General features: G+C 49.3%; 1 protein-coding gene across 4 annotated transcripts in view; it reads right to left on the bottom strand.

Annotated features, from left to right (window-relative positions):
• The window catches only part of LOC144132422 (protein VAC14 homolog), a 109,760-nt gene that overhangs the window by 5,621 nt on the left and 81,495 nt on the right, over positions 1-22,644 (bottom strand). For 2 of the 4 annotated variants that reach the window (XM_077664826.1, XM_077664828.1), the window contains 3 exons: positions 17,981-18,155; positions 17,014-17,132; positions 2,828-2,887 (listed from right to left, as the gene is read on the bottom strand). In XM_077664826.1, the coding sequence (XP_077520952.1) occupies positions 2,868-2,887; positions 17,014-17,132; positions 17,981-18,155 (314 nt within the window). In that variant the 3' untranslated portion in view covers positions 2,828-2,867. The remainder of the gene's footprint in view (positions 1-2,827; positions 2,888-17,013; positions 17,133-17,980; positions 18,156-22,644) is intronic. The other 2 variants (XM_077664825.1, XM_077664827.1) reach the window with 1 other exon arrangement.

Below are 22,644 nucleotides of genomic sequence, written 5' to 3'. Positions count from 1 at the left end.
TCGACGCTGGTCGCTACAACCTCCGACACCGATGCGTTCGATACGAGCCCGGCGACTCTGTATGGGTATGGACACCTGTGCGCCGCCGCGGACTCTCCGAAAAGCTCCTCCGACGCTACTTCGGTCCGTACGAGGTGGTTTGTCGTATAAGTGATGTCACATACGAAGTTTTTCCGCGGGACATGACCTCCTCACCACGTCGGCGCCATCCGACCGAGACTGTCCACGTGGTGCGCATGAAGCCCTACCATGACAGGCTGCAACCCGCCGCTTTACCAGCTTAACAGCTCTCTGTATTCTCTGCCGTCCGCCGTCTATACCGAACATTACCTTTGCTGTCCGTGTTCGTTTCCGGCGTCGGGCCGCCGCCTTGATGGAGGGGGTAATGGCGCGTGCTCATGGGAGCACGCCGACGATGAAGACGAAGTGTGCGTGTGCCGGTAGACAAAGACGAAGTGTGTGTGTGGTTCGGACAGCCATCTTGTGAGTTCCCTGCTGTGCGCTGGACTTCGCTGAGACTGTGATCTGTGCCGGTCCTGTCTTCGTTACAATATTAAAGATCCCCAGGTGGCCAAAATTACACCAGATGCCTCCACTACAGCACCTCTTTCTGTCTTGCCCTTCTTTCACTTCCTCCGTCATTCCTTTTCACACAGTGCAGTTGAGAGTGTCACATGGCCTTTTTGCAGCGCCTGACTGGGAGCAGCGAGTGGGAAGAGAGAGCGTGACGGTGACGTGCGCTCATAGGCGCGGCTAGCACTGTTTTTGTTCGGCTGGCTTCACTTTCGCCCATGTGCGGCCTCAAAATTCCTTGCGCTGCAGTGGCGACAAGAATGGCATTTTCGAAACTCCAAAAACTGATATGGATATTTCAGTGGGCTATCGGTATCTCAATGAACAAGGCAGCTAACAGTAGTAGCTACAAAGTTAACCATTCAATATCAGTTCGCCATACTGCTAGCTAGCTCAGCTTAGATGTATTGTGATGCACGACACATGTAGCTCACAACACTATGCCAAAAAATGCGCTCTTCTAACTCAAAAAGCCTATTTTTTAATATTTTCCAACAGTCTTAGGTGAAACACCCTGCATGTTACAAGAAACTTATGAATGAAATAGCTTTTCAGGCAGAGGAAAATTGTAAATCGAGCATTTATTGCATTACACATAAAGTGAGTCGAAGTCCAAGAGCACTAAACAGGCAGACTTCATCCTATTTGAAAATAACATTGGTCTACTTTTGTTTCATTTTTTTTACCAGCTTTATTCTCCCTGTATACCAGCACGGCTGCTATGTGTGTGTCTGTATTTTTCTTATTTCACTTTCCACCTTGCTGCAAAGCACTTCGAAGATCCTCGCCATGGTTGCCGTGCATCTCTCTTATATGGCTCCTTCTGCAGCAGAGCTGTTGCCAACTCCACGAGCAGGCATCATACGCCATAGGTACTGGGCGCGGCGCTTTTATCTGGTCATCTGTACGGTACGCCGCAATAATGCGTGCTGCTACGCATCGTCAGTTTAAAATGTATCCCACCAAGGTTGTTATGTGCGGGTGCACTTTGCACATGTGCACCTTTTAAATTAGTGGCAAACAAGGCGCTGCACTTGACATGAACACAATGCCAGCTGCAATGGTGCCCTGCCTTTTCTGCACTGGCAAGAAAGCTTCCGCCAATAAGATGTGCTTCCGCAAGACAAGCTCCCCGCAGTTTTGTGCGAAGGTGCATGGATGCCATCTTGGTGTGCTTGCGTGTGTAGAAGCATTTTGCGGAATTTTTTTTCTTTCCTTGACCATGTTACACAGATACCCCACGAGTACCATTGCACGGGATCGTCGTGGTTCGCGACCGCTGCGAAATTTCATCTTCACTGACGGACATGTGAAACACTTTGTCATAAGCGGTTTTTTTTTTTTTTTGCATTGAGTCCTACGAGAAACCAACCAAAACCAACGTTCATCTTATCCGAGAATTCATCTTACCGTGTTCCTCTTAACAGGAGTCTACTGTACAACTATTATATACAAAGAGACAGCACAATCATGGCACACATAATGGTGAAAATCAGCACTAAGACTGCTCATATGGCTCTAACTTCCCAATTTTGTCCATTCTACTTTAAGTGTACCATTTTGTTCAAAACTGAGGTATCAGCTGATGAAAATATGCATGTGAGACTCAAGACAACTGGTCAAAATATGACCATAGCCAAAGTTAGTATCATGTGTTGTCAGTATCATGTGGTTAGCATCATGTGGTTGTCAACACTACACCACATAGATAGTTACTAACACGTACTACCACCAATCAATTTACTGAACGGTTATGAGAAGTCATGCACTGAATAAAAATGAGCAGAGGTCATGACAGATAAGTGTCACATACAGCCTGGAAGCACCCGCAAAATCTTGCCGCTATACATGACCACACTTTCCACGTTAAGTCCTTGTTCAATGACTCTCATAGTCAGAGCTACGTGACAACCACAGGCCTCCACCACAGTTATTGGCGCCAGTTTGATGCAAGGTGAGCTAGAGGCACGCAGAATTCCTTTGTGTGATCCGCCTCTCCAGCACCAAAAGTCCGTCACCAAAAAGATTCAGCCCAATGAAAAGAAATAAGAACACATGCTGCCCTTTTAACTCCATTACACAGGTGTGCCAGATTGTACAATAAAGTAACATCAAGCACAGAATGGCCCATTGGGGTCATAACTGCAAATGGCTTACTTCAGTGAGCTAGACACCTTGGCATGCTTCGGAGACAGACGGTGTCTATCAAGTTGGGGGAGGGATTGTAGTGAGAACAAAACTACGTTCAACTCACATTAATTCAAACTCCTTGCCGCCATAGGTTCTGGCTTGAATTACCAGAAGTGAGAGTTATCTAAAATTGAACAAAGTAGAATCCAACACACGTTACAATCTTTCAAATGTAGTCTAGGCACAAACAGGGTACAGTTATTTCCACCTTGCAAATGCTGACAGTGACTGTCTAGCCATATTTAAAAGCCATTACACTCTTTCTTCATACCCCTGAAGGATGTAAATTAACAAGGGTTTTTCGGTGATCCAAATATGCATGGCACCAACAAGGGCTCGATAGCAATACAAAATGAGCTTAATTTACAGTTGACCCTCATCAACATGTACCCACCAAAAATGTAGTCACAGTTTAAAGGACCGTAATTTCCAGAATACAGTAAACAGGCTATACATGTTTGAAAGTTAAAATTTTATGCTGTGAGGACTCTGTACCTTTGTTCTCAAAATGATTCACTACAATTTCCCATTCCCTATGCAATTCTCGCAGCCACAAATTTTTTGAGTTCATATTCCAGTTGTCCTTCTGTTGTAACAGTGAAGCTGAGTGGCATCAACTGTTATCTCAATTGTGAATTGTATCACTCAGGAGACTGCCACCTACAGCGAAAACAAATTAAAGCACATGGCAAGGTCACCCAGACTTGACTCCCAAACTGTACAGTGGCAAAACAGATGTCTTTAGACAAAAGAATTAGAACACTAACCTCTTTGTGAATGACATAATTAGTGATGACAATTCCTTGTTTTATATGCATGTAGAACATCTAACACAGTAAGCACATGTACATTACTTTCTATGGCTAGGCTCAACACCTGGCCCTATTTAGCTGCGGACAATTCAGTAGAAGACTGTTTTCGCACGTTAAAGAACCCCACGTGGTCGAAACTTCCGGAGGCCTTCACTACGGCGTCTCTCATAGCCTGAGTCACTTTGGAACTTCAATCCCCATAAACCAAACCAAACCAGAAAACTGTTTTCTTTAGCCAGAGTTGAACCTGAAGTGGTGAGTTATCTTTTAAGCCAAAGTGGCCTAACTTGCATCAACCAGTTAAGACACTCTTTCCAGTTTCCGCTGTGTGCAAGTTCAAACTAACCATGTACTTAGCAACATGAATGGAGCTGCACTGGACAAAGTTTAATGCTTTTTTTTTGTTTTATGGGAGGGTTCCCCCTTGGTAATAAATTTTTTTGAGCACTCAGCTGTCATGTCATGCACACTGGTCATTTCTAGAGTGAATGCTGCTCATGTGTAAAAGATGTAAAATATTTTATTGCTGAAAGTGGCGGCTAAAAGAAGCTAAAGGACTTATGCTTGTGCTAGATGCACAGGCAAAAATTAGTCATCCAACTGTGGTTTCAATTACCAGCAGACAAAATAAGTGCTCAGCTTCAGAAAACCATTGCCAATTTTGCAGAACCAATTACATTTGTACCACTATGTGAATTTCATGCAATTATAACAAATTTGACTCCGAAATTCATGCCACTGATGTCGCAATGTTGCTGCTGATAAAACACCATACAGCGATGTTTTTTGTTCTCCATGTTGGCACGCTGATTCTGTACTATAACAGTACAGTACAAATACAGTATAACCCAACAATAATGTTCCCGGGTGCTGACAACTGTTGCCAGTGCAGCGCTCTTTCGCTGTACCTTCTTCGTTTCCCCTTCGGGCACCTCCATTCGCGATGCTTTACTTATGCCTCAACGGACCAGCTAGCCCAGCAAAAAGTTCTTCAATATCATTCTAGGGCCTACAGGAATGCATGCAATACAAGCCTGTCTGTTACATAATAATTGCGGCAGTGTGATCGAAAAATGACCACATCATCTTATTTACATGAATATAACGCGAGATGGAAGTTCGAGAACTCGGGAGAATAACAAAATAAATATAAATAACGTTATGCAATCTAGAAACTATTTACGCCAAAAAGAGGCCAAAGGCCCTCCAAAGAAAAATAGACAGCACGTTAAGATACAGATGCAATGGATACGTCCAAGTTATATACAAGCCAATGCATCAGATGCAGGCACCACAATACAGAAAACCAGTCTTCAATACTTTATTGCATGCAGCTTCCCACGGAGCAGCAGCCACCATCACCGCCATGACCCCCTGCTTGGTGTTTCGAGTGGGTCTTGTTTGCCCTTTATTGCTTTCCCTGCTCCACTCAAATCTTTCAGTGCCTTCTCTTTTTCAATGACCAATAACAACTTCTTTCCATATCCATGGCCACCTTCTCTTTTGCCCTATCAGGATGCGTGCTTTGCTCCAAGGCCATTAAGAAAGCTGGCTTCCCCTGGCAGCTTTCAAAGCCCAGTGGCAAAGGTTCCCTTAGCTACATAGAAAAACTTGGAAAAAAAAAAAACTATCGATGCTATATTGTCACGTGCTGCGCATGGGCTCTGAGGAATAAAGAAGACGTGCGGCGGCTGGAAGTAGAAGAGAAAGTCAAGTATCCTGCCGCCGGGCACCAGGCTCCTCTCGACCTGCCTTGTAAATATTATTTGTAAATAGAACCTGTAACAGTGTGGTGGAGGTGCTGGGTCGATCACCACGGACCCCTCTCGCAACCGCTGCAGCCGAAGAATCGCCGGATTGCCACCGTTGCCCGTGCAAATGCCCAAGGAAGCCGACGCACGTCCGACCGGCGCCGCAATGCCCGCTTGGCAGCACTACCGTAGCCGCGGACGTTTTCCGGGAAGGCTGGCGAAGACGTGGATGATTGGCTCACCAATTACAAGCGGGTGAGCAAATACAACGGCTGGGATGCCACTCTTCAGCTGGCCAATGTCGTCTTCTTTCTCGATGGCACCGCGCTAACTTGGTTCGAAAACCATGAGGCATCAATAACAAGTTGGGACCGCTTCATGGAAGAGCTCCGCAGCTGCTTCGGGGATACTGTTGCCAAACGAAAATGCGCTGAGCAGTCTTTGCTTCAGAGAGCGCAAGTGCCTGGAGAGACCTGCACGACTTACATAGAAGAGGTCTTGAAGCTGTGCAAAGTCGTTAATCCCAGTATGTCCGACGAAGATCGCGTTGGTCATCTCCTCAAGGGCATCGCAGAGGACGTCTACAGCTTATTAGTAAAGAAAATTTAGACTCGCCCACGGATATCATCAAGCACTGCCGCACCTTTGAAGCTCTGAAACTGCGTCGAATTACTCCCAAGTTCGGTCGCCTGCCTAACGTCACCACCGTCGCCAGCGTGGATTTCCACGAGCCTGTGAATGTGGCGACTCTCCCTGATGTCATTCGTCAAATCGTGCGTGACGAACTCTCCCGGCATCAAGATCTTGCGCGCCGCAGTGAGGTCCCGTATGGGAGCTGTTCTCTGCAGGCGGCTCCCGCCTCCCGCTCCTCCCCTTGGAGTTTGTCTGCCCCGGCCCCTACCAGTGCTACTCGCATTGATTACAGCGACGCTCCCCGGATCACCCGCCCCGGCCCCAGGGCGCCAGCTCATCCGCAACGCCACCTGCGGCAGCCGGAGTACGATGGTCGTTTCGACACTGGCTACGAGGAGTGTTATCCCGAGTTCCCCCCCGACCCACCACTTTGTTACCGCTGTGGTATGATCGGTCACATCTCTAGATTCTGCCGTCGCCGGGGCCAGTTTTCCCGCTCCCAGCGCCAATGGTCGAACCCTCGCCCGAGTTTCAATGCGCCTGTTCATGACCGTGTCTTCACATCATCTCAGCGCCCATCCAGTTACGCGCCACCACGGAACGACTCCCCTGCCTCTGACCGAAGTCTGACTCCACCTCCGCACCGCTCTCGCCGCTCGCCTTCCCCCCAACGTCGTTCCCCACCGTCCCCGGGAAACTAGCGTGTGCGGCCGATGGAGGTGCGGTCGCCGGATCATCGATAGTGCCAATTCCTCTGCCCATTGTTATGTTAAGGAACCGCCTTGAAGTTTTAGTGGACGGTATTTGCGTCATGGCCTTAGTGGACACTGGTGCCACGGTGTCAGTGATGAGTTCAACTTTCAAGAACCGTCTGGGTCGTAAAATAATGTTCGCTTGGGATCGTGCTGTTATATTCCGGGGTGTAGGGGGAGAATCATTGGTTCCGATTGGTATTTGTTTTGTGAATGTAGTGATCGCTGGCCACATGTTCCGAACTGAATTCACGGTGCTCCCTCGTTCTACGCATGACATCATCCTCGGTATTGACTTTTTGCACCAGTGCGGCGCTACTCTCGACTTCCGCAGTGGTGGCATATCGTTAAGTCCTGGCCTTCGGTCAGCTCTCATAGAAGACTTGCCAGTGGTTGCCCAAGTGTTTTCTGTCTCTGAAGATACCGTCGTTCCAGCAATGTCTGCCATATTCGTTCCCGTTGTGTCCTCGAGCACGATTTCTGATGCCTTCGATGCTGTGGTGGAACCTTGTTCCCTTAACTGTGCAAAGAAAAGTGTGCTAGTACCCCGCAGCGTCGTCCATGTGACCAAGGGCCATGCCACTCTTTGGACTGTCAATCATTCCAACGAACCTGCAGTATTGCCATGTGGTTTAAAACTTGCTGGCTTTGAAGAACGTTTTTCTGTACCAGTTGCCGCGATCACTGACAACGTGTCTCGTCCAACTAGACGCCGAGATCTGAGCGACTCTCAATTCCTAGCCATGGTCAACAAATCCCTACCCACTAGCGACCGCCAGGTACTAGTGGCCGTTCTTATGAAGCATGCAGACGTGTTTGACTTTGGTCGCGACCAACCACCGCCGATTCCAGCTTCCCGTACCCATCACATGATCAATACTGGATCTGCACAGCCGATTCGCCAGAAGCCATACCGCGTCTCGCCTTCCGAACGTCAGATAATCGATGAACAAGTCCGTGACATGTTGCACCGCGGCATCATTCAGGAATCTTCAAGCCCGTGGGCTGCTCCAGTGATCCTTGTCAAACAGAAAGATGGCACTTGGCGATTTTGTGTCGACTACCGCCGGCTTAACACTGTCACAAAGAAGGATGTTTACCCGCTCCCGCGCGTTGATGATGCCATTGACTGCCTGCACTCAGCCTCCTACTTTTCCTCGGTGGATCTACGGTCCGGGTACTGGCAGATCCCGATGCACCCGCAAGACAAAGAGAAGACAGCACTCGTGACACCTGACGGGTTGTATGAATTTAATGTTATGCCTTTCGGCCTTTGCAACGCTCCTGCCACTTTTGAATGATTTATGGATACGCTTTTACGTGGCCTGAAGTGGCAAGTTTGCATGTGTTATCTGGACGATGTTGTTATTTTTGGTAGGACCTTCGCCGAACATAACAGCCGCTTAGCCATTGTCCTAGACTGCATAGAGAGAGCGGGCCTCGTGCTGAACTCGAAGAAGTGTCGCTTCGGTGAACGCCAAATTACTGTGCTTGGTCATCTCGTTGACAAGGATGGCCTCAGACCCGACCGGCAGAAGGTTGAAGCTGTAAGTAGTATCAAAGAACCCAAATCAGTGAAAGAGCTCAGGAGTTTCCTAGGACTTTGCTCATATTTTCGGCGTTTCGTTCCCAAGTTTTCTGATTTAGCCTACCCGCTTACAAGTCTCCTGCAGAAAGACACCCCTTTCCACTGGACTCCCGAATGCGACTCCGCGTTTCGGCAGCTCAAGTTTCTCCTCACCTCGCGGCCAATATTGCGTCATTTCTGCCCGACAGCACCGACTGAACTCCACACTGACGCCAGCGGCATCGGCGTGGGTGCTGTGCTTATCCAACGCCATGAGGGCAAACAACACGTTGTCGCTTATGCAAGTCGCACCCTCAGCAAGTCGGAACGCAATTACACTGTAACAGAGCAAGAGTGTCTCGCCGTTGTTTTCGGCGTACAACGGTTTCGTTCGTACCTTTATGGACGTGCTTTTACAGTCGTCACAGACCATCACTCTCTGTGCTGGCTGGTCAATCTACGCGACCCCTGCGGTCGGTTGGCCCGCTGGGCATTACGCCTCCAAGAGTTTAACTTCAAAGTGTCTTACAAAAGTGGCCGCCAACACGCCGACGCAGATTGCCTCTCGCGGCTGCCGCTCACGGTTACTACTTCCGATGATGAAAACTTCGATGACTATCTCGCTGCCGTTTCCCAAGAGTTTCCAGATCTTGGCACTTTCCAGATGGAACAACGCAAAAATCGGCACTTGGCGCCGCTTTTTGACGAAGCCCGTGACCCGACATCCGCAAGCCCTTTCTGCGTTCGCGACGGTTTACTCTACAGAACGAATTACTCGCCTGGAGGTGCGCGCTTTCTCCTCGTCGTTCCGGCTACTCTGTACTCCTCTGTTCTGCAGGCAATGCACGATGACGTCACGGCTGGGCACTTGGGGTTTGCCAGGACCCTTAACCGCATCAAAGAACGTTTTTACTGGCCAAAAATGCGTCACATGGTTCAGCGCTACGTGGCCACCTGCGTGCAGTGTCAGCGGTTCAAGCTTCCCACGACTTCTCCGCCTGGACGCCTGCATCCTTTGCCACCTCCAAGCACGCCATATGAACAAGTTGGACTCGATCTGCTCGGCCCGTTTCCCCGCTCGTCCAATGGTAACCGCTGGATTATAGTGTGCGTTGATCACCACACCCGTTACTGTGAGACCGCCGCCCTACCTTGCGCCACCGCTGCTGAGGTCTCGCTCTTCCTTCTTCGTGCTGTCATCCTCCGGCATGGACCTCCTCAAGTTGTTATCAGTGACCGCGGTCGCCAGTTTACGGCAGACGTTGTGGAAGAGCTTCTGCGTCTTAGTTCATGCCATTTTCGCCACTCGACGCCGTACCACCCCCAGACTAATGGACTGGTTGAACGTACCAATCGGACACTCACGACCATGCTGGCCATGTATGTCGATTCCCGCCATAAGAACTGGGACGACGTGCTTCCCTTCATTACATACGCCTATAACACGTCGAGGCATGAAATAACTGGTTACAGCCCATTCCTCCTTCTTTATGCCCGTCCGCCTCGAAGCTCCCTCGACAGCATCTCACCTTTCTCTCTCGACACCGAGCCTTCTATTGCCAACACTCTATGTCGCGCTGAAGAAGCCCGTCGGATTGCCCGGATACGCACCTTGGCATCACAGCATCGCTCTATGCAGCGTTATGACCACCGGCGCAAGGATGTCTCCTACCTGCCCGGTGACGTTGTATGGTTGTGGACGCCCCTACGCAAGCGTGGCTTATCAGAAAAGCTGCTATCCCACTACACAGGCCCGTTCATCGTTGTTGCTCGCCTCAATAACCTCAACTATGTCATCTCTCCCCAATCAACGCAAGGACGCCGCTCAAGGACAACCCAGGTCGTGCATGTCGCACGGCTGAAGCCATTCCACTCTCGGGACCCCGATTGATTGACTGGCCCAGAGGGCTTCGTCTGCGAACGGGGAAATGTCACGTGCTGCGCATGGGCTCTGAGGAATAAAGAAGACGTGCGGCGGCTGGAAGTAGAAGAGAAAGTCAAGTATCCTGCCGCCGGGCACCAGGCTCCTCTCGACCTGCCTCGTAAATATTATTTGTAAATAGAACCTGTAACAATATATTTGCACCTTGGTTCAGAATATAAAGCAAAGTGTGTTTTGAAGCACTACCTGATATCCCCCGTGGAACTTTGTGTATTCTTTGTCCTCAGTTCGCAGAATTCAAAATTTTTCACTGCAGAAAGTTAGGGGCCTCAGACATGACATTGTGGCATAGAGGCACAACATCTGTCTTGTGTAAAGGTACTGGGATCTTACCCTGGTGTGACAATAATTATCCACTGATTAAAGAATGAGCGTTGATGGAACTCAATCCCGGCATGTAGTGCTGCAAGATCAAAGAAAATGACTCCCAGGTCCAGTAAAGATATGCTAACCAATGTTCAATCACACTACAAGGGCTCAACAAACAAACGAACATACATCCTGAAGTCAAGAGTTGGACGAAATCTCGTCTGGTCGGAGACAATCATAATAAAAGTTAAATCTGTGAACAAGGTTCCCATACAAGAGCCGAAACGTCGTTTTGTTTTTGTTTTTCCTTTTGGCCGGCGTCCCCGCTTTTGTAGTTTTATTAGAACATGCATCCTCTCACCAGAATAGAATCTGGCCATCCTGGCGTAGTACTTGGCCACCACCTCCTATATGGATGCACAAGCTAACGCCCGGGCCTCAGTACCAAGTGGGTGTGGAGTCCCTGACTAAGGTGGCAGCTGTACTTGTGACACAATGGAGGGTGCAAAGAATCTATGGATCCAAACAGACCACCACTAGAAACTAAACCTGGCAGTGTTTAATACTAGGACCTTATCTAGTGCAAGGAAACAAAAAAAACGTCTGGAGCAGGCCAGAACCCAGGTGGGGAGATAAGATTAGGATATTTCCTGGCACAGGGTCACTACCGATGGTGTAACTCAAGGTCATAATTTGAGGTCTCTGCTTTGCAGTGAATAAAGTCTGGCTCATGAGGAGGATGACAGCGGGAGCAAACTAAATGCAAAGGAAAGGTCTGCCTTTTTAAAAAGCATCCACCAAGAAATGTATACACTCTACTTGACTGTATCTTTCACACAACCAGAACATTTAAACATCGTCCTGTACGGTACACAGCTTTGTTGCTAGAGTCACTCAAAGCTTAGCGTCTGTTAATTTTACCACCTGATGTGCATATCACTAATTCTCAAGAATAAACCACTGATGATGCTGTGTCAAAAAGTACTTCACCATGAAGCACCCAGCTGACTAATTCACTCATCTTAATACTAACCACCTACTTTTCCAACATTTCGTTTTTCATAATGCAAAGAACCAGTTTTCTTTTTTTCCCCTGGGATCATCATTTGTCTATGCACTGTGGAACAAACTGTTCATGTGCAACTCCCTTATTCAAAGTCCTACACTTATGTGCACTACATAAGATGATATTCGCAAGTCCAAGCCCCGCAGGTCGCCAAGCTAATTTTGCCTCGTGTGGAAGCGCACCGCATTTCCCGCTTTTTTCTTTATGAACAGTCACTGATGCTGCCTTTTTTGGGGGGGCTGGCGATATCGAAAAACACAATGACATATAAACGGCTATCAAAGCATTTCAACAGAAAGCGCACATAATGCAGCCATTTTTCAGTTGCTGCTTCCTTGCTTAAAGCAGAAACCTGCCAGAACAAAAGCAAGACTGACATAATTAGAAGAGAAGCGCAAGCAGGGGTTTAAAAGGTATACATGTGTTAAGGAATGCCAGAAGTGGCCAGATGGAAACATGTGCTAGCCAGAGACTTGTAGCGCCCCTCGTAGCACGCTCAGCTCGCAGGCCATGGCATGTGGCGCCGGACAAGAAAGAGGAAGTTGGGCTAGGCTGCCACAGTGCGAGCAGCGCAATAAAAAAAGCAGTTCGAACCTCAATGCTGTCAGAATTGGTTCTTTTTTGCTTTAGCTCCAAAAAATTTGGCGATTCGGTTTCGAACAGGCAACACCGTCCTCCTACATGGATTCCGCTGGCTCTTCCGCACTTCCTACCGGCAGTGACACACCCCGGAACGCTCAGCCTCTTGGTGCTTCGGTGGCTGTGTTCCAGCCAGTAAGCCTGCCGCCATTTTGGCCCAATAGCCCTTGCACCTGGCTCCTGCAGGTTGAGGTGCATTTCCAGCTGCAACGCATCACCAGCCAGGAGACCAAGTTCCTCCACCTTGTGTTCTCCTCCCTGCCTCCTATCGTCGCTCAGGAGTTAATGGATGTCATCATTGACCATAAGTCAGCGTCCGAGCACAGCAAACTCCAGCAGCTCCTCAGCGCTACAGAGATTGGTGACAGCCGCCCTTCGCAGCTTCTCCATCGCATGCGCCAGCTCCTTGTAGGCTCCGCTGCTCAGCACGACACCCTTCTGCGTGGCTTGTTCCTTCAGCGCCTTCCCCAACACATTGTCCCCATCCTCGCAGCTGCAGGCAATGTTTCATTAGAGAAGCTTGCTGAACTCGCTGACCGTGTTGCAGACTATTCACTGCACCCTAACGTCAGCTCTGTGACCCCTCCGCCTCCAACTACTACCGCAGACTCCCAGCTTGCCAGTATCGAATGTCGACTTGATGCTCTTGCAGGCAGCCCGAAGTCCTCGCGCCCTTACCACGCCATTCTTCGTCTAATTTCCGGTTACGTCGCTGCTCTCCGGCACCTTCGCGTTCCTCAGAGCCCCAACCATCTGACACGCGGCCCGACACTTTGCCCTCAGCTTTATGCTGGTACCACCGTATTTTCGGTAGCTCTGCTCGCAAGTGCACCAACCCGTGTTCCTGGTCGGGAAATGCTGCAAACGGCCACTGACAGCGGCAAGTGGTGCTGGTGGACGGGCATGCCGCCTTTTTATGTTTCGGACAAGATCACTGGCGCTCGCTTCCTGGTCGACGCGGGAGCACAGATCAGAGTCATAGTGACCTCTTGGGCAGATTGCTGTCGCAGTAACCAGACCTCCCCACTTCAAGCGGTCAACAACTCCCCCATTCGCACATATGGTCAACGGTCCCTTACACTTGACCTGGGATTGCTACGCACGTTTCGTTCAATCTTCATTATCGTGGATGTCTCGCAAGCTGTTCTCAGCGCAGACTTCCTCAGTTTCTTCGGCCTAGCAGTTAACATGCAAGCTCATTGCCTCATAGATCTCAGCAAGCACCTCTTCGTCAACGGCATACTCTCCACCGCTGCGGCGACGGGGCTTCGCGCTCTCGTCCCTGTTGCGCCATATGAGAAAGTTCTGGCTGATTTTCCCAGCCTCACAAAGCCGCACACCAGAGTCGCCGGTGAAGCACCCGATCACCCACCACATCGTGTGATGGGTGAAGCACCCGATCACCCACCACCTCTGGTGTTTGCTCACCCTCGCCGTTGGTCTGGAGAACACCTCACTATCGCTCGCAGTGAGTTCCAACACATGCTTTAACTCGGCATAGTATGCCCTTCCTCCAGCAACTGGGCATCACCACTTCACATGGTGCCAAAGAAAGATCCGGGCGACTGGAGACCATGTGGAGATTACCGCGGCCTCAATGCTCACACTTTACCAGACCGCTATCCACATCCTCACATACAGGACTTCACATCAAATCTGGCTGGGTGTACGACCTTCTCTAAAATTGACTTAGCGCAGGCTTATCATCAAATTCCCGTGGAGACCACCGATTCAGAAGACGACCATTATCACACCGATCGGCCTCTGAGTATGTGTGGATGACTTTTGGCTTGCGCAATGCCGTACAGACTTTTCAGCAAGCTATCAACGAGGTTACGCGAGGCCTTGACTTCGTGTTTGCTTACATTGATGATCTCCTCATCTCAAGTTTATCCGTTTCTGAGCATGAAGATCATCTGTACGCCGTCTTCCACCGAATGGATGAATATGGGCTCGTCATCAACCCGAACAAGTGCCTCTTTGGCGTAGCTACAATAGAGTTCCTCGGCCACCTTGTCACCCCACAGGGCATTCGGCCTCTCAACAGCAAAGTCAAAGCCATCCAAGATTTTCCAGCCTCCACGTCACTTAAAAAGCTAAGAAAATTCTTGGGCCTCGAACTTTCATCGCCGCTTTCTCCCAAAGTGCGCCTCTTTCCTGAAGCCTCTGACCAATCTTTTGCTACCAAAAATGATCCTGCTGCACCGCCTGAGTGGACTGAAGATGCTGCAGTTGCATTTGCTGCTGCCAAGAAGGCGCTCACAGATGCCGCTTTGCTCATACATCCAGTTCCTGATGCTCCACTGCGCCTTGTCACCGACGCCTCGAGCATTGCCGTCGGCGCAGTTCTCAAGCAGCATGCCTCTAGTTGGCAGCCTATCGGTTTTTTTCTCACTAAAGCTGAGGCCATCTGAGGCTAAATACAGCACCTTCGGTTGAGAACTGCTCACTGTGTACCTCGTCATCAAGCATTTTCGTTAATTCCTGGAGGGCCGGGACTGTCAAGTCATCACGAATCACAAGCCCTTGATGTTTGGCTTCCAAAGGGACCACAGCACCTACACTGCACGCGAGATGCGCCAACTGTGTTTAGTCTCCGAGATTACAGTGGATCTCCGTCACGTCCATGGCCCGGAGAATGCTGCAACTGATGCGCTTTCCTGAGTTAGTGCCATGGCGTGCAAATCACCTGTGGACATGGAGGAGCTAGCTGCTGCATAGCGTAACATCGTCTTCGCTCCTCTTCCACGTCCCTGTCCTTCGCCGAATGTCCACTGCCGTTTTCCTTCCAGTTCATTACATGCGAGACATCCATTGGTGTCTCGCGCCCTTACGTACCTTAGGCTTTCCATCACACCATTTTTGATAAACTGCACCGCATGAGCCACCCTTGTATTCGTGCAACGCAGAAACTGATCACATCTCATTTCCTTTGGCCAAGCATCAATGCCAACATCCGCTAGTGGGCATGACCCTGCCTTCACTGCCAGTGCATCAAAGTTCACCGGCATATCATCACGCCTGCCTCTCCTTTTCGGTTGCCCAAGGCGCGGTTTTCCCAAGTTCACATAGACATTGTTGGACCACCCCCGTTATCACGTGGGGCCTCTTATCTACTCACATGTGTGAACCATTTCACCACTGGCCAGAGGCGTCGCCCATTGCTGAGACTACAGCCGAGACCATTGCTTCGGCCTTCATGGCCGGCTCGGTCTCTCGCTTTGGCTGCCCGTCTGTCGTCACCACCGACCGCGGCCACCAGTTTTAATCGGCCCTGACAATATTCTGGGCACCCACCACATCCATACGACCACCTACCATCCTTCGGTTAATGGCAAGGTGGACTGTGTGCATCGACCACTGAAGGCTGCCCTTAACACTTATCAGCCAAGGGAACGCTGGTCCAACCACCTTCCCCTCGTCCTTTTGGGCATTCGCTCAGCACTGAAGGCTGACCTCGGCAGCTCTTCTGCTGGGCTAGTCTAAGGCGTTCCCATGTCTCCCTGAGGAATTCTTCTCTCCTTCCTTCCCTCCGTTAATCCATGACACTTCCACCTACCTCTGAGACCTACGCAACACATTTTCGCCACAATACTCCTATCATCCCTGCCACCAGTCACCCTCAGTTCGTGTTCGTCAGCCAGGACCTGGCATCCTGCACCCATGCCTTCATCCGACATGACCACGTCCATCCACCCGTCACGGCGGCCTACGATGGACCGTTCCGCATCCTCCATCGTGTGCAGAAGACCTTCACATTAAGACGTCACCAGCCGTGAAGACATCGTGGCTGCTGACGAACTCAAACCTGCCTACACTGCCCCTTCTCTGCCTGTTGGCTCTCCACTCGCTCTCGATTCGACTGTGCCACCATGATGCGCAACTTCCTCCAAGCACATCCGCTGAGCGCATCCTGTGCTTCCGCTCTACGGGGGGGGGGGGGGGGGGGGCCTGTAGCGCCCCTTGCGCTGCGCTCAGCTCATAGGCCATGGCATGCGGCGCCGGACAAGAAAGAGAAAGCTGGGCTATGCCGCCGCAGCGCGAGCAGCGCAATAAGAAAAACAGTTTGAACCTCAACACTGTTGGAGCTGGTTCTTCCTCGCCTTAGCTTCGACAGATTAAACAAGAATAATGTCGCACGCCTGACAAACTGGGAACGCAAGAAATAGCCCTGACAGCAAAGAGCAGACAATATCCCAGCCATGATCGGTGTATTTCAAAGATAAACAGGAAGATAATCAAAGCCTTCCCTGTCGGAGAGAGTTCACATGCGAGACTGAAAGGTAAACCTATTCTAGTGTTTAATACAGCACAAATGTTACACTTACCATGTTTGTCTTCTTGTGTGTGGTCATGCTCTGCCAGACAATGTTCCAAATATAAAGAAAACTAAAACACCAACCGTGAGGGTCTGAATAAGCGCACTGGTACTGCGCTCACCACAGCATCATGTACTGCCCATGACCTGGATGTTCTCATGGGAAGAACTGTGCGATCTATCATTTTTGAAAAATGAAACAAACAAGCAAGCTACAATCTTGCACAATGTCCTGCAAGGTTCAAATTACAAGGCAGAAAGAGGAGGCAAGGCATGTCTAAGCAACAGCCGCTATTATAGGACATGTCCCATTAAATCTGATGTGCTGGCAATCTGTTTTCCACCACTGAAGATGACAGTCATGACTGGGAAAAGATAGGAACAATTGCAGTTTCCTGTCCTTGATTCTTTCCCCTGCAGTCTATGTCATGGTGATCGGTAAGTCGATGGAGTAAACATACTCAGCCTGGCAGCTGGCCGGGCCTTCTTGTGCGAGTCCTGCACCTTCTGGAAGTGGCTGAGGAGTGCCTCAAAGTCAATCTTTGACTTGCGCAAGGCTGCCATGCTGTCCTCCGCTGTTCTGCAGAGAGCGAAAGTTACAAGACGCACGCGTTAAGAGTGAGACAGAACAGTATGACAGGTGTTTCAGTGAGCACTTTCAAGAACTCCTATAAACAGAATGGTTGAAATAGAAAGACAAACGGTAGTTGTTGGTCAGCCGTACCCATTTTCCTAAGCTGCAATGGACGTCAGTAATTTAAGAAATTATAATCATCAGGTAGGTAAACAACTAAGGTTCACTATTTAACACTTATATTAATGTGGTCTGCTGGTCAGTGCCAATATGGAATTCGAAGCCGTCGACAAGATGATGCCATATCCGTTTTTCAAATAAAGAAAAACTCATTAGCTAAGGCCCTCCAGTGTGAGGAAATCTGGTGCTTTTTTCCCTAAAAAACAAACTTAGCACATGAGGCGTGCAGTCATCTAGAGTTCTGAGCAGTAACTCTAAATGCAGCATCCAGACCCTTGTGGGTGAAACACATGCAGTTAGAAATCATTCGATAAGTGCTTTCACGCGGTACGTGCCAAATTGTGATAAAATTTACAACTTGCAGATAATTTAGAGTGATGAGTTCACATCAATGACCTTTAGACGTCCTTGAGTGAAATGGGGGCATAAAAGCATCATCATTCTCGGGAGCAGGAGAGGAACATTTTCTTGATCTTGGCCAGGCTATCATAAACTAACGTTGGTTCCTAGCCCACTCTCTGTCTTCCTCCCTGTGGTTAATATACAATCGCGCGTGCAAATTTTTCGCTGACCACCAAGTATCGAGAGAGCTGTGCAGCTTTCCTCTGCATCACCTGTATGGCTGTCCTCCTGTGCACTGCCAGCAATTAAGACCTTGTTAGATGAAGACAGACCTTCGGGGTGCAGTGTTGGCTACATCCATCTGCTGCAGGGACGGGTGTGGCAGGCAGGCAAGGCGCGTGCGCAGCGTGTGGAAGGCCTCGCTCTGTGGCAGCAGCATGAGCAGGCCGTACAGGGACTTGACCAGGAACGACTGCTGCGGGCTGTCCAGCAGCTGCAGCCGAAGGTCTGCGACAAACACGCGATGACCGGAAAGCTTAGCAGTTCAGCAATTTGAAACGCTCAAACTAAGACCACACCGCACACTAGAAAAGACATCAGCCAACCGAGCCAGCTGAAGCACACATGAACGGCTTCTGACATGACATGGAGTCAGCCTGAGGCAAATGAAATGAACAGCACTCAGTGGGAAAAGTAAGGTATGGAGGGCAGTCTCAGACCGCACATAATTCTCCATGTCTAGGGGTGTCGTTTCTCATTGCAACAGGACTGCACAAATACAGCAAAAAGCTAATTAATTCAACTCCCATTAATTAGTAAATTCGGATAATACAAAGTGCTAGCTCAGTACCGGCCAATGCCCATGCAAGTATCAGACACCATACACTTGTTGATTCGGATGCTATGGGAGTCGCACCGGCTAATTCGAACCGTCCAGGTATGGCCAGCGCAGCAAGAGATTGTTGAAATAGCCCTATTCAAAACATGAATTCCATGCTGCAGAGTTGCTCACAGACCACTCATTTCTGACAACAGCGTGCAACGGCAGGCATGACGATGAACGGATGGCCCTGTCCATGAGAACAGTCCTACTGCATAGTTTCGGTTTCACTTTTCCGAGCTTTGCAGCAGCCAGCATCAGCCAGCCAACCTAACCCAGCCGAGCACCATTTCGGACACTGACTGGCGCATCGCTGGTGCTTTCTTCCCTCCCCCTTTTTTCTTCTCCCCACCCAGACGCCACTGAACGTTTCCTTCGCTTATGTCCGCATAGTTCTGTTTTTCCAGTGTGTTGAAACCGTGTGTGCTCATCACGTGCAGTTTTGAAGTTTGTGCAGTGAAGCCTCCTCACACGCAACGGTGCCAGTTGGCTGTGATTCGGTAGCAGTGGAGCTCCACTGCGTCGCACCATGAAGAATGCCAGGGGCCTTACTATTTTTGAGCAGTTCTGCTCCGACGCTCCCGGCAGCATGCATGCAATAAAGCATTGATAGAAATGTGAAAAACGGTCATCGCCTCGCCATTCGTGTCTCATATAAATTTAGCGTTATGTAAGCAGTTCTTGACAGTTTCTGAGCGCAGCTCTTAGACGCCCGTTCCTGGCTTGCGCGTCACTGTTGTTGTTGGTGTAACTGGTAGTACTACTGCAAAGCAAACAGCATGCCAAAGGATGAAGGTAGGGCTACAATGAGAAGGCACAGAGGGTGGTAGGGGTGGAAGAGGGAAAGGCAGAAGCATAAGGTGGAAAGTTTATGGTTTGTGATTTATGACTGTTTAGCGTCCCAAAGCAACTCAAGCTATGGGGGATGCCGTAGTGGAGATTTCGACCACCGGGGGTTCTTTAACGTGCACTGACATCGCATAGTACATGGGCCTCTGGCATATCGCCTCCGTCGAAATGCAACCGCTGCGGCCGGGATCGAACCCGTGTCTTTCGGGTCAGAAGCCGAGTGCCACAACCACTGAGCCACTGCGGTGGTATAAGGTGAACAGTGGAGGAGGAGAGTATAGCGCGGGCAGGCGAGACGTATCGCACTCAGTTTACGCCCGCTGTTGCAAAAAGATTTTTTTAATGCATTTATGGATAGCCATCCCACTTGAGACCACGGTGGAAGAAAGAGGTGGTCCAATGGTGCGGCAAGTTAGTGTGGCTTTTACGCATGGCCCGGCTGCAAGGGGAGGCACCAGTACCAGAGGCCTTTTTTTGTCGCTCACTTTGCTGCTGTGAGCGAGCCTGGCACAGGCGCCTGATTTCGATGCATTGCTTGAAACCAGTCTTCCTGGTTGTAGGGATATCCCTTTATATCTCTGCCCACATAGTTCAACTTGAGGCAGCATGAGTGACCACTTAAAGGGGCTCTGAAACGCCTTCCGAGGAGAGCACATTAACTCACTTAATCACTTCACTCTGTTGCCATGAAAACCGGAGCCAAATAATACCCTTCTACACGCAGCAGACAACCCACAAACGCGCGTCAAAGTTGGCGAGCCCTTCCCGGCGACTTTTTTATACTCACACCCTCCTCCGTCCCCCGCATCTGCGTAGACAAATTTTGAGGTGGCCATTGGTTAGATTCTTTTAGACGTCAGGCAGCTACCATGGCCGCAGCCAATAAGCCGCTTAGCTCTGGCGGGTCAGGAAGCTCCGCTCCCAGAGGGGGGTCGGCGAAGGAGCGCCTGCTTTCCAGCGTGCAAAAAGTGACGAGAGGAGAGGGAAAGGCGCAAAAACGTTGAAATTCAAATTTTTACTACAGATAACTCATCTTCGACAAAGCGCATTTAAAAAATCCTTGCTGGACACTATTCGTGAAGCGGCGTGCTTCAATATCCCAGGCATGCCGCAACTTTATTAGAGCCCCCTTCACAGCCCCTTTAATTGACGGTGGTAGCAGCTGCCTTCTCAGCGCATAGTTGCATTTGACTGTAACAATAATGTTTAGGAGAAAAGCTATTAACATAACGGTATTTATTGAAAGTACTGAAGTGAGCGCTGTGTAACATGCATTCAGTGGGGTGTGAGAGCGCCAGATAAAAGCCTACACAGCTGCCAACATGTGTAAGCTGAGCTTTGCCCCAGTTGTCACATGTCACGACACAAGCTGAAGGGTATATTAATCGATTTTTTATTTGTATATGCGATGTGATAATCAGAAGAAACTTTGTAGTCGCTAATTTTTATCTTAAAAAAAAAGAAATGTACTGCAAAACATTATAAGCAGGTAATTGATGTAGTTTCAAGAAACCAGCATGCGTGTACCTGAATTAAGCTTAAAACAAAACTTCAAAAGGAGGAAAGCTAGAAGATTAGCACAGAAAAACAACCAGCACCGCATATCTTTTGTTTCTTTGGCGGAAGCACACATACACTTTGGCAAGCTTGGGCCATATGAACTAATATCAGTGAGCACGCATCCTCTGTGCCCTCAGTTTTCAAAAAGCTGCCCTGCAGCTGTGAAGTTTTGCATTACCACGCACTGCTGGAACTTTGAAGCCTTGTAGTCATAGAAACCGCGGGAGGTGGGCCTTTGTTCGACCACTCGAAGGCTGGCTGTTTGAAACAAGATCGTCTCTCACATTTCACGCCTGAGCTGCCAGCTTTGCGAGCTCTCCCAAAATGTTAACTTGCTGCTGAGAGATCTTTGCTGTTTGCCAAACTGTCCCATCCTCATTGTAACATAGTACCTTAGAAATTGTTGTTAGATGCACTTTGTTGTCAGTGCATGAAATGCGGTGCAAACATTTCATTAATGGTGAGGTTTTATGTGTCAGGCTTAACAGCATGTTGTCAAAAAACTGCCTCCACTGACGTAAATGCTGTCGAAATGCTTTTTGCACTAATTTTCATGAGAATGTGGTCGGTACAAACAAAGGCCTTTTGCTACACTTCGATGTGAGTTCCATCTTTGGGAGTGCTGAAAAGTGATGCCTGCTCCTTGCAGGTTGCATAGCTGCTATTACAGTCAGGCATGAAAACCTTCTTGCCCATTTTGAGACATAATTATGCATTTCTTGCAGTAGCCAAATACACAAAAAAAATTGAAGTCAGTGGATCAAAGCACATCTCTGCAGTCGCAGTATACGGAATGCATGAGAAAGTCCTGTACATCATACACCTGCAAGCTGAGCTGCCGGTCAACCAATCAGGGATTGCTATTGATGACACGATGTCATGAAATGACTCTTTATTTGGTGAAACGAAGCAATAAATCACTGTATCTGGTGCCCGCTCCGATGTGCCGAGGTGACAAGCACTGTTCGTTGTCTGTTCGAGCAGACAACGCATCTCTCTGGTCAGAAATCGAAGTATTTGGAACTAAGCAGCATGAAAGCTTCTACCTGCTCGGAATTATGCGGTTAAATGAATAAAAGAGGCACATCGAAAGTTTCAGGTCTTTGAACACTGACTGATGTTGGAAACGTTCTGCACGTGTGCCGCTGCTCCATAGCCCCCTATAGATCCAGTGACTCTAGCCCCTAGTAGCGGCGCTCACTTTCAGTAACATTAAGTGACCACTCTCTACAACAGCGTGGCCGCGCTGTTGTAACATCTTTTTTTCTTTCACCATGCTTAGACCATGCACAGCAGCCACCTGCGCATAAGCAACTGCGGTGGATACGGTATCAGGCAGATACCCCTGCAACCCCTCCGTATAAGGCTGCCCACATTGGAAGGTTTGTTAAAAAATAGGCAGTGGTTTAGCCCTGGTTGAACCTGGAGTGACGCGATAGCTACAGCTGGCCGAGTGGAACTTGCTCAGTTGTATATCAAAGTCAGCATGGGCGTCCGGACAGGGAGGGGGCAAGAGGGGGCGGCTGCCCCCCTCTCCCCCCCCCCTTGGAAATTTGGACAATAATTTTTTTCGCTCGAGCTAAAAAGTTGATTAGCACACTCAGGTTCCTCATATCTGTAGAAGCGCCATTCAGGATTGCGAGCAAGCTTTGCACTCTGCACACTATCACGTAATCTTGCTGGTGATGGCACGGCAGTGAAAGAATG

This window comes from Amblyomma americanum, chromosome 5 (assembly GCF_052857255.1).
Source record: "Amblyomma americanum isolate KBUSLIRL-KWMA chromosome 5, ASM5285725v1, whole genome shotgun sequence".
NCBI lineage: Eukaryota > Metazoa > Arthropoda > Arachnida > Ixodida > Ixodidae > Amblyomma > Amblyomma americanum.
Note: the sequence above shows the minus strand (reverse complement) of the source record. Positions and strands in the feature narration are given on the sequence as shown.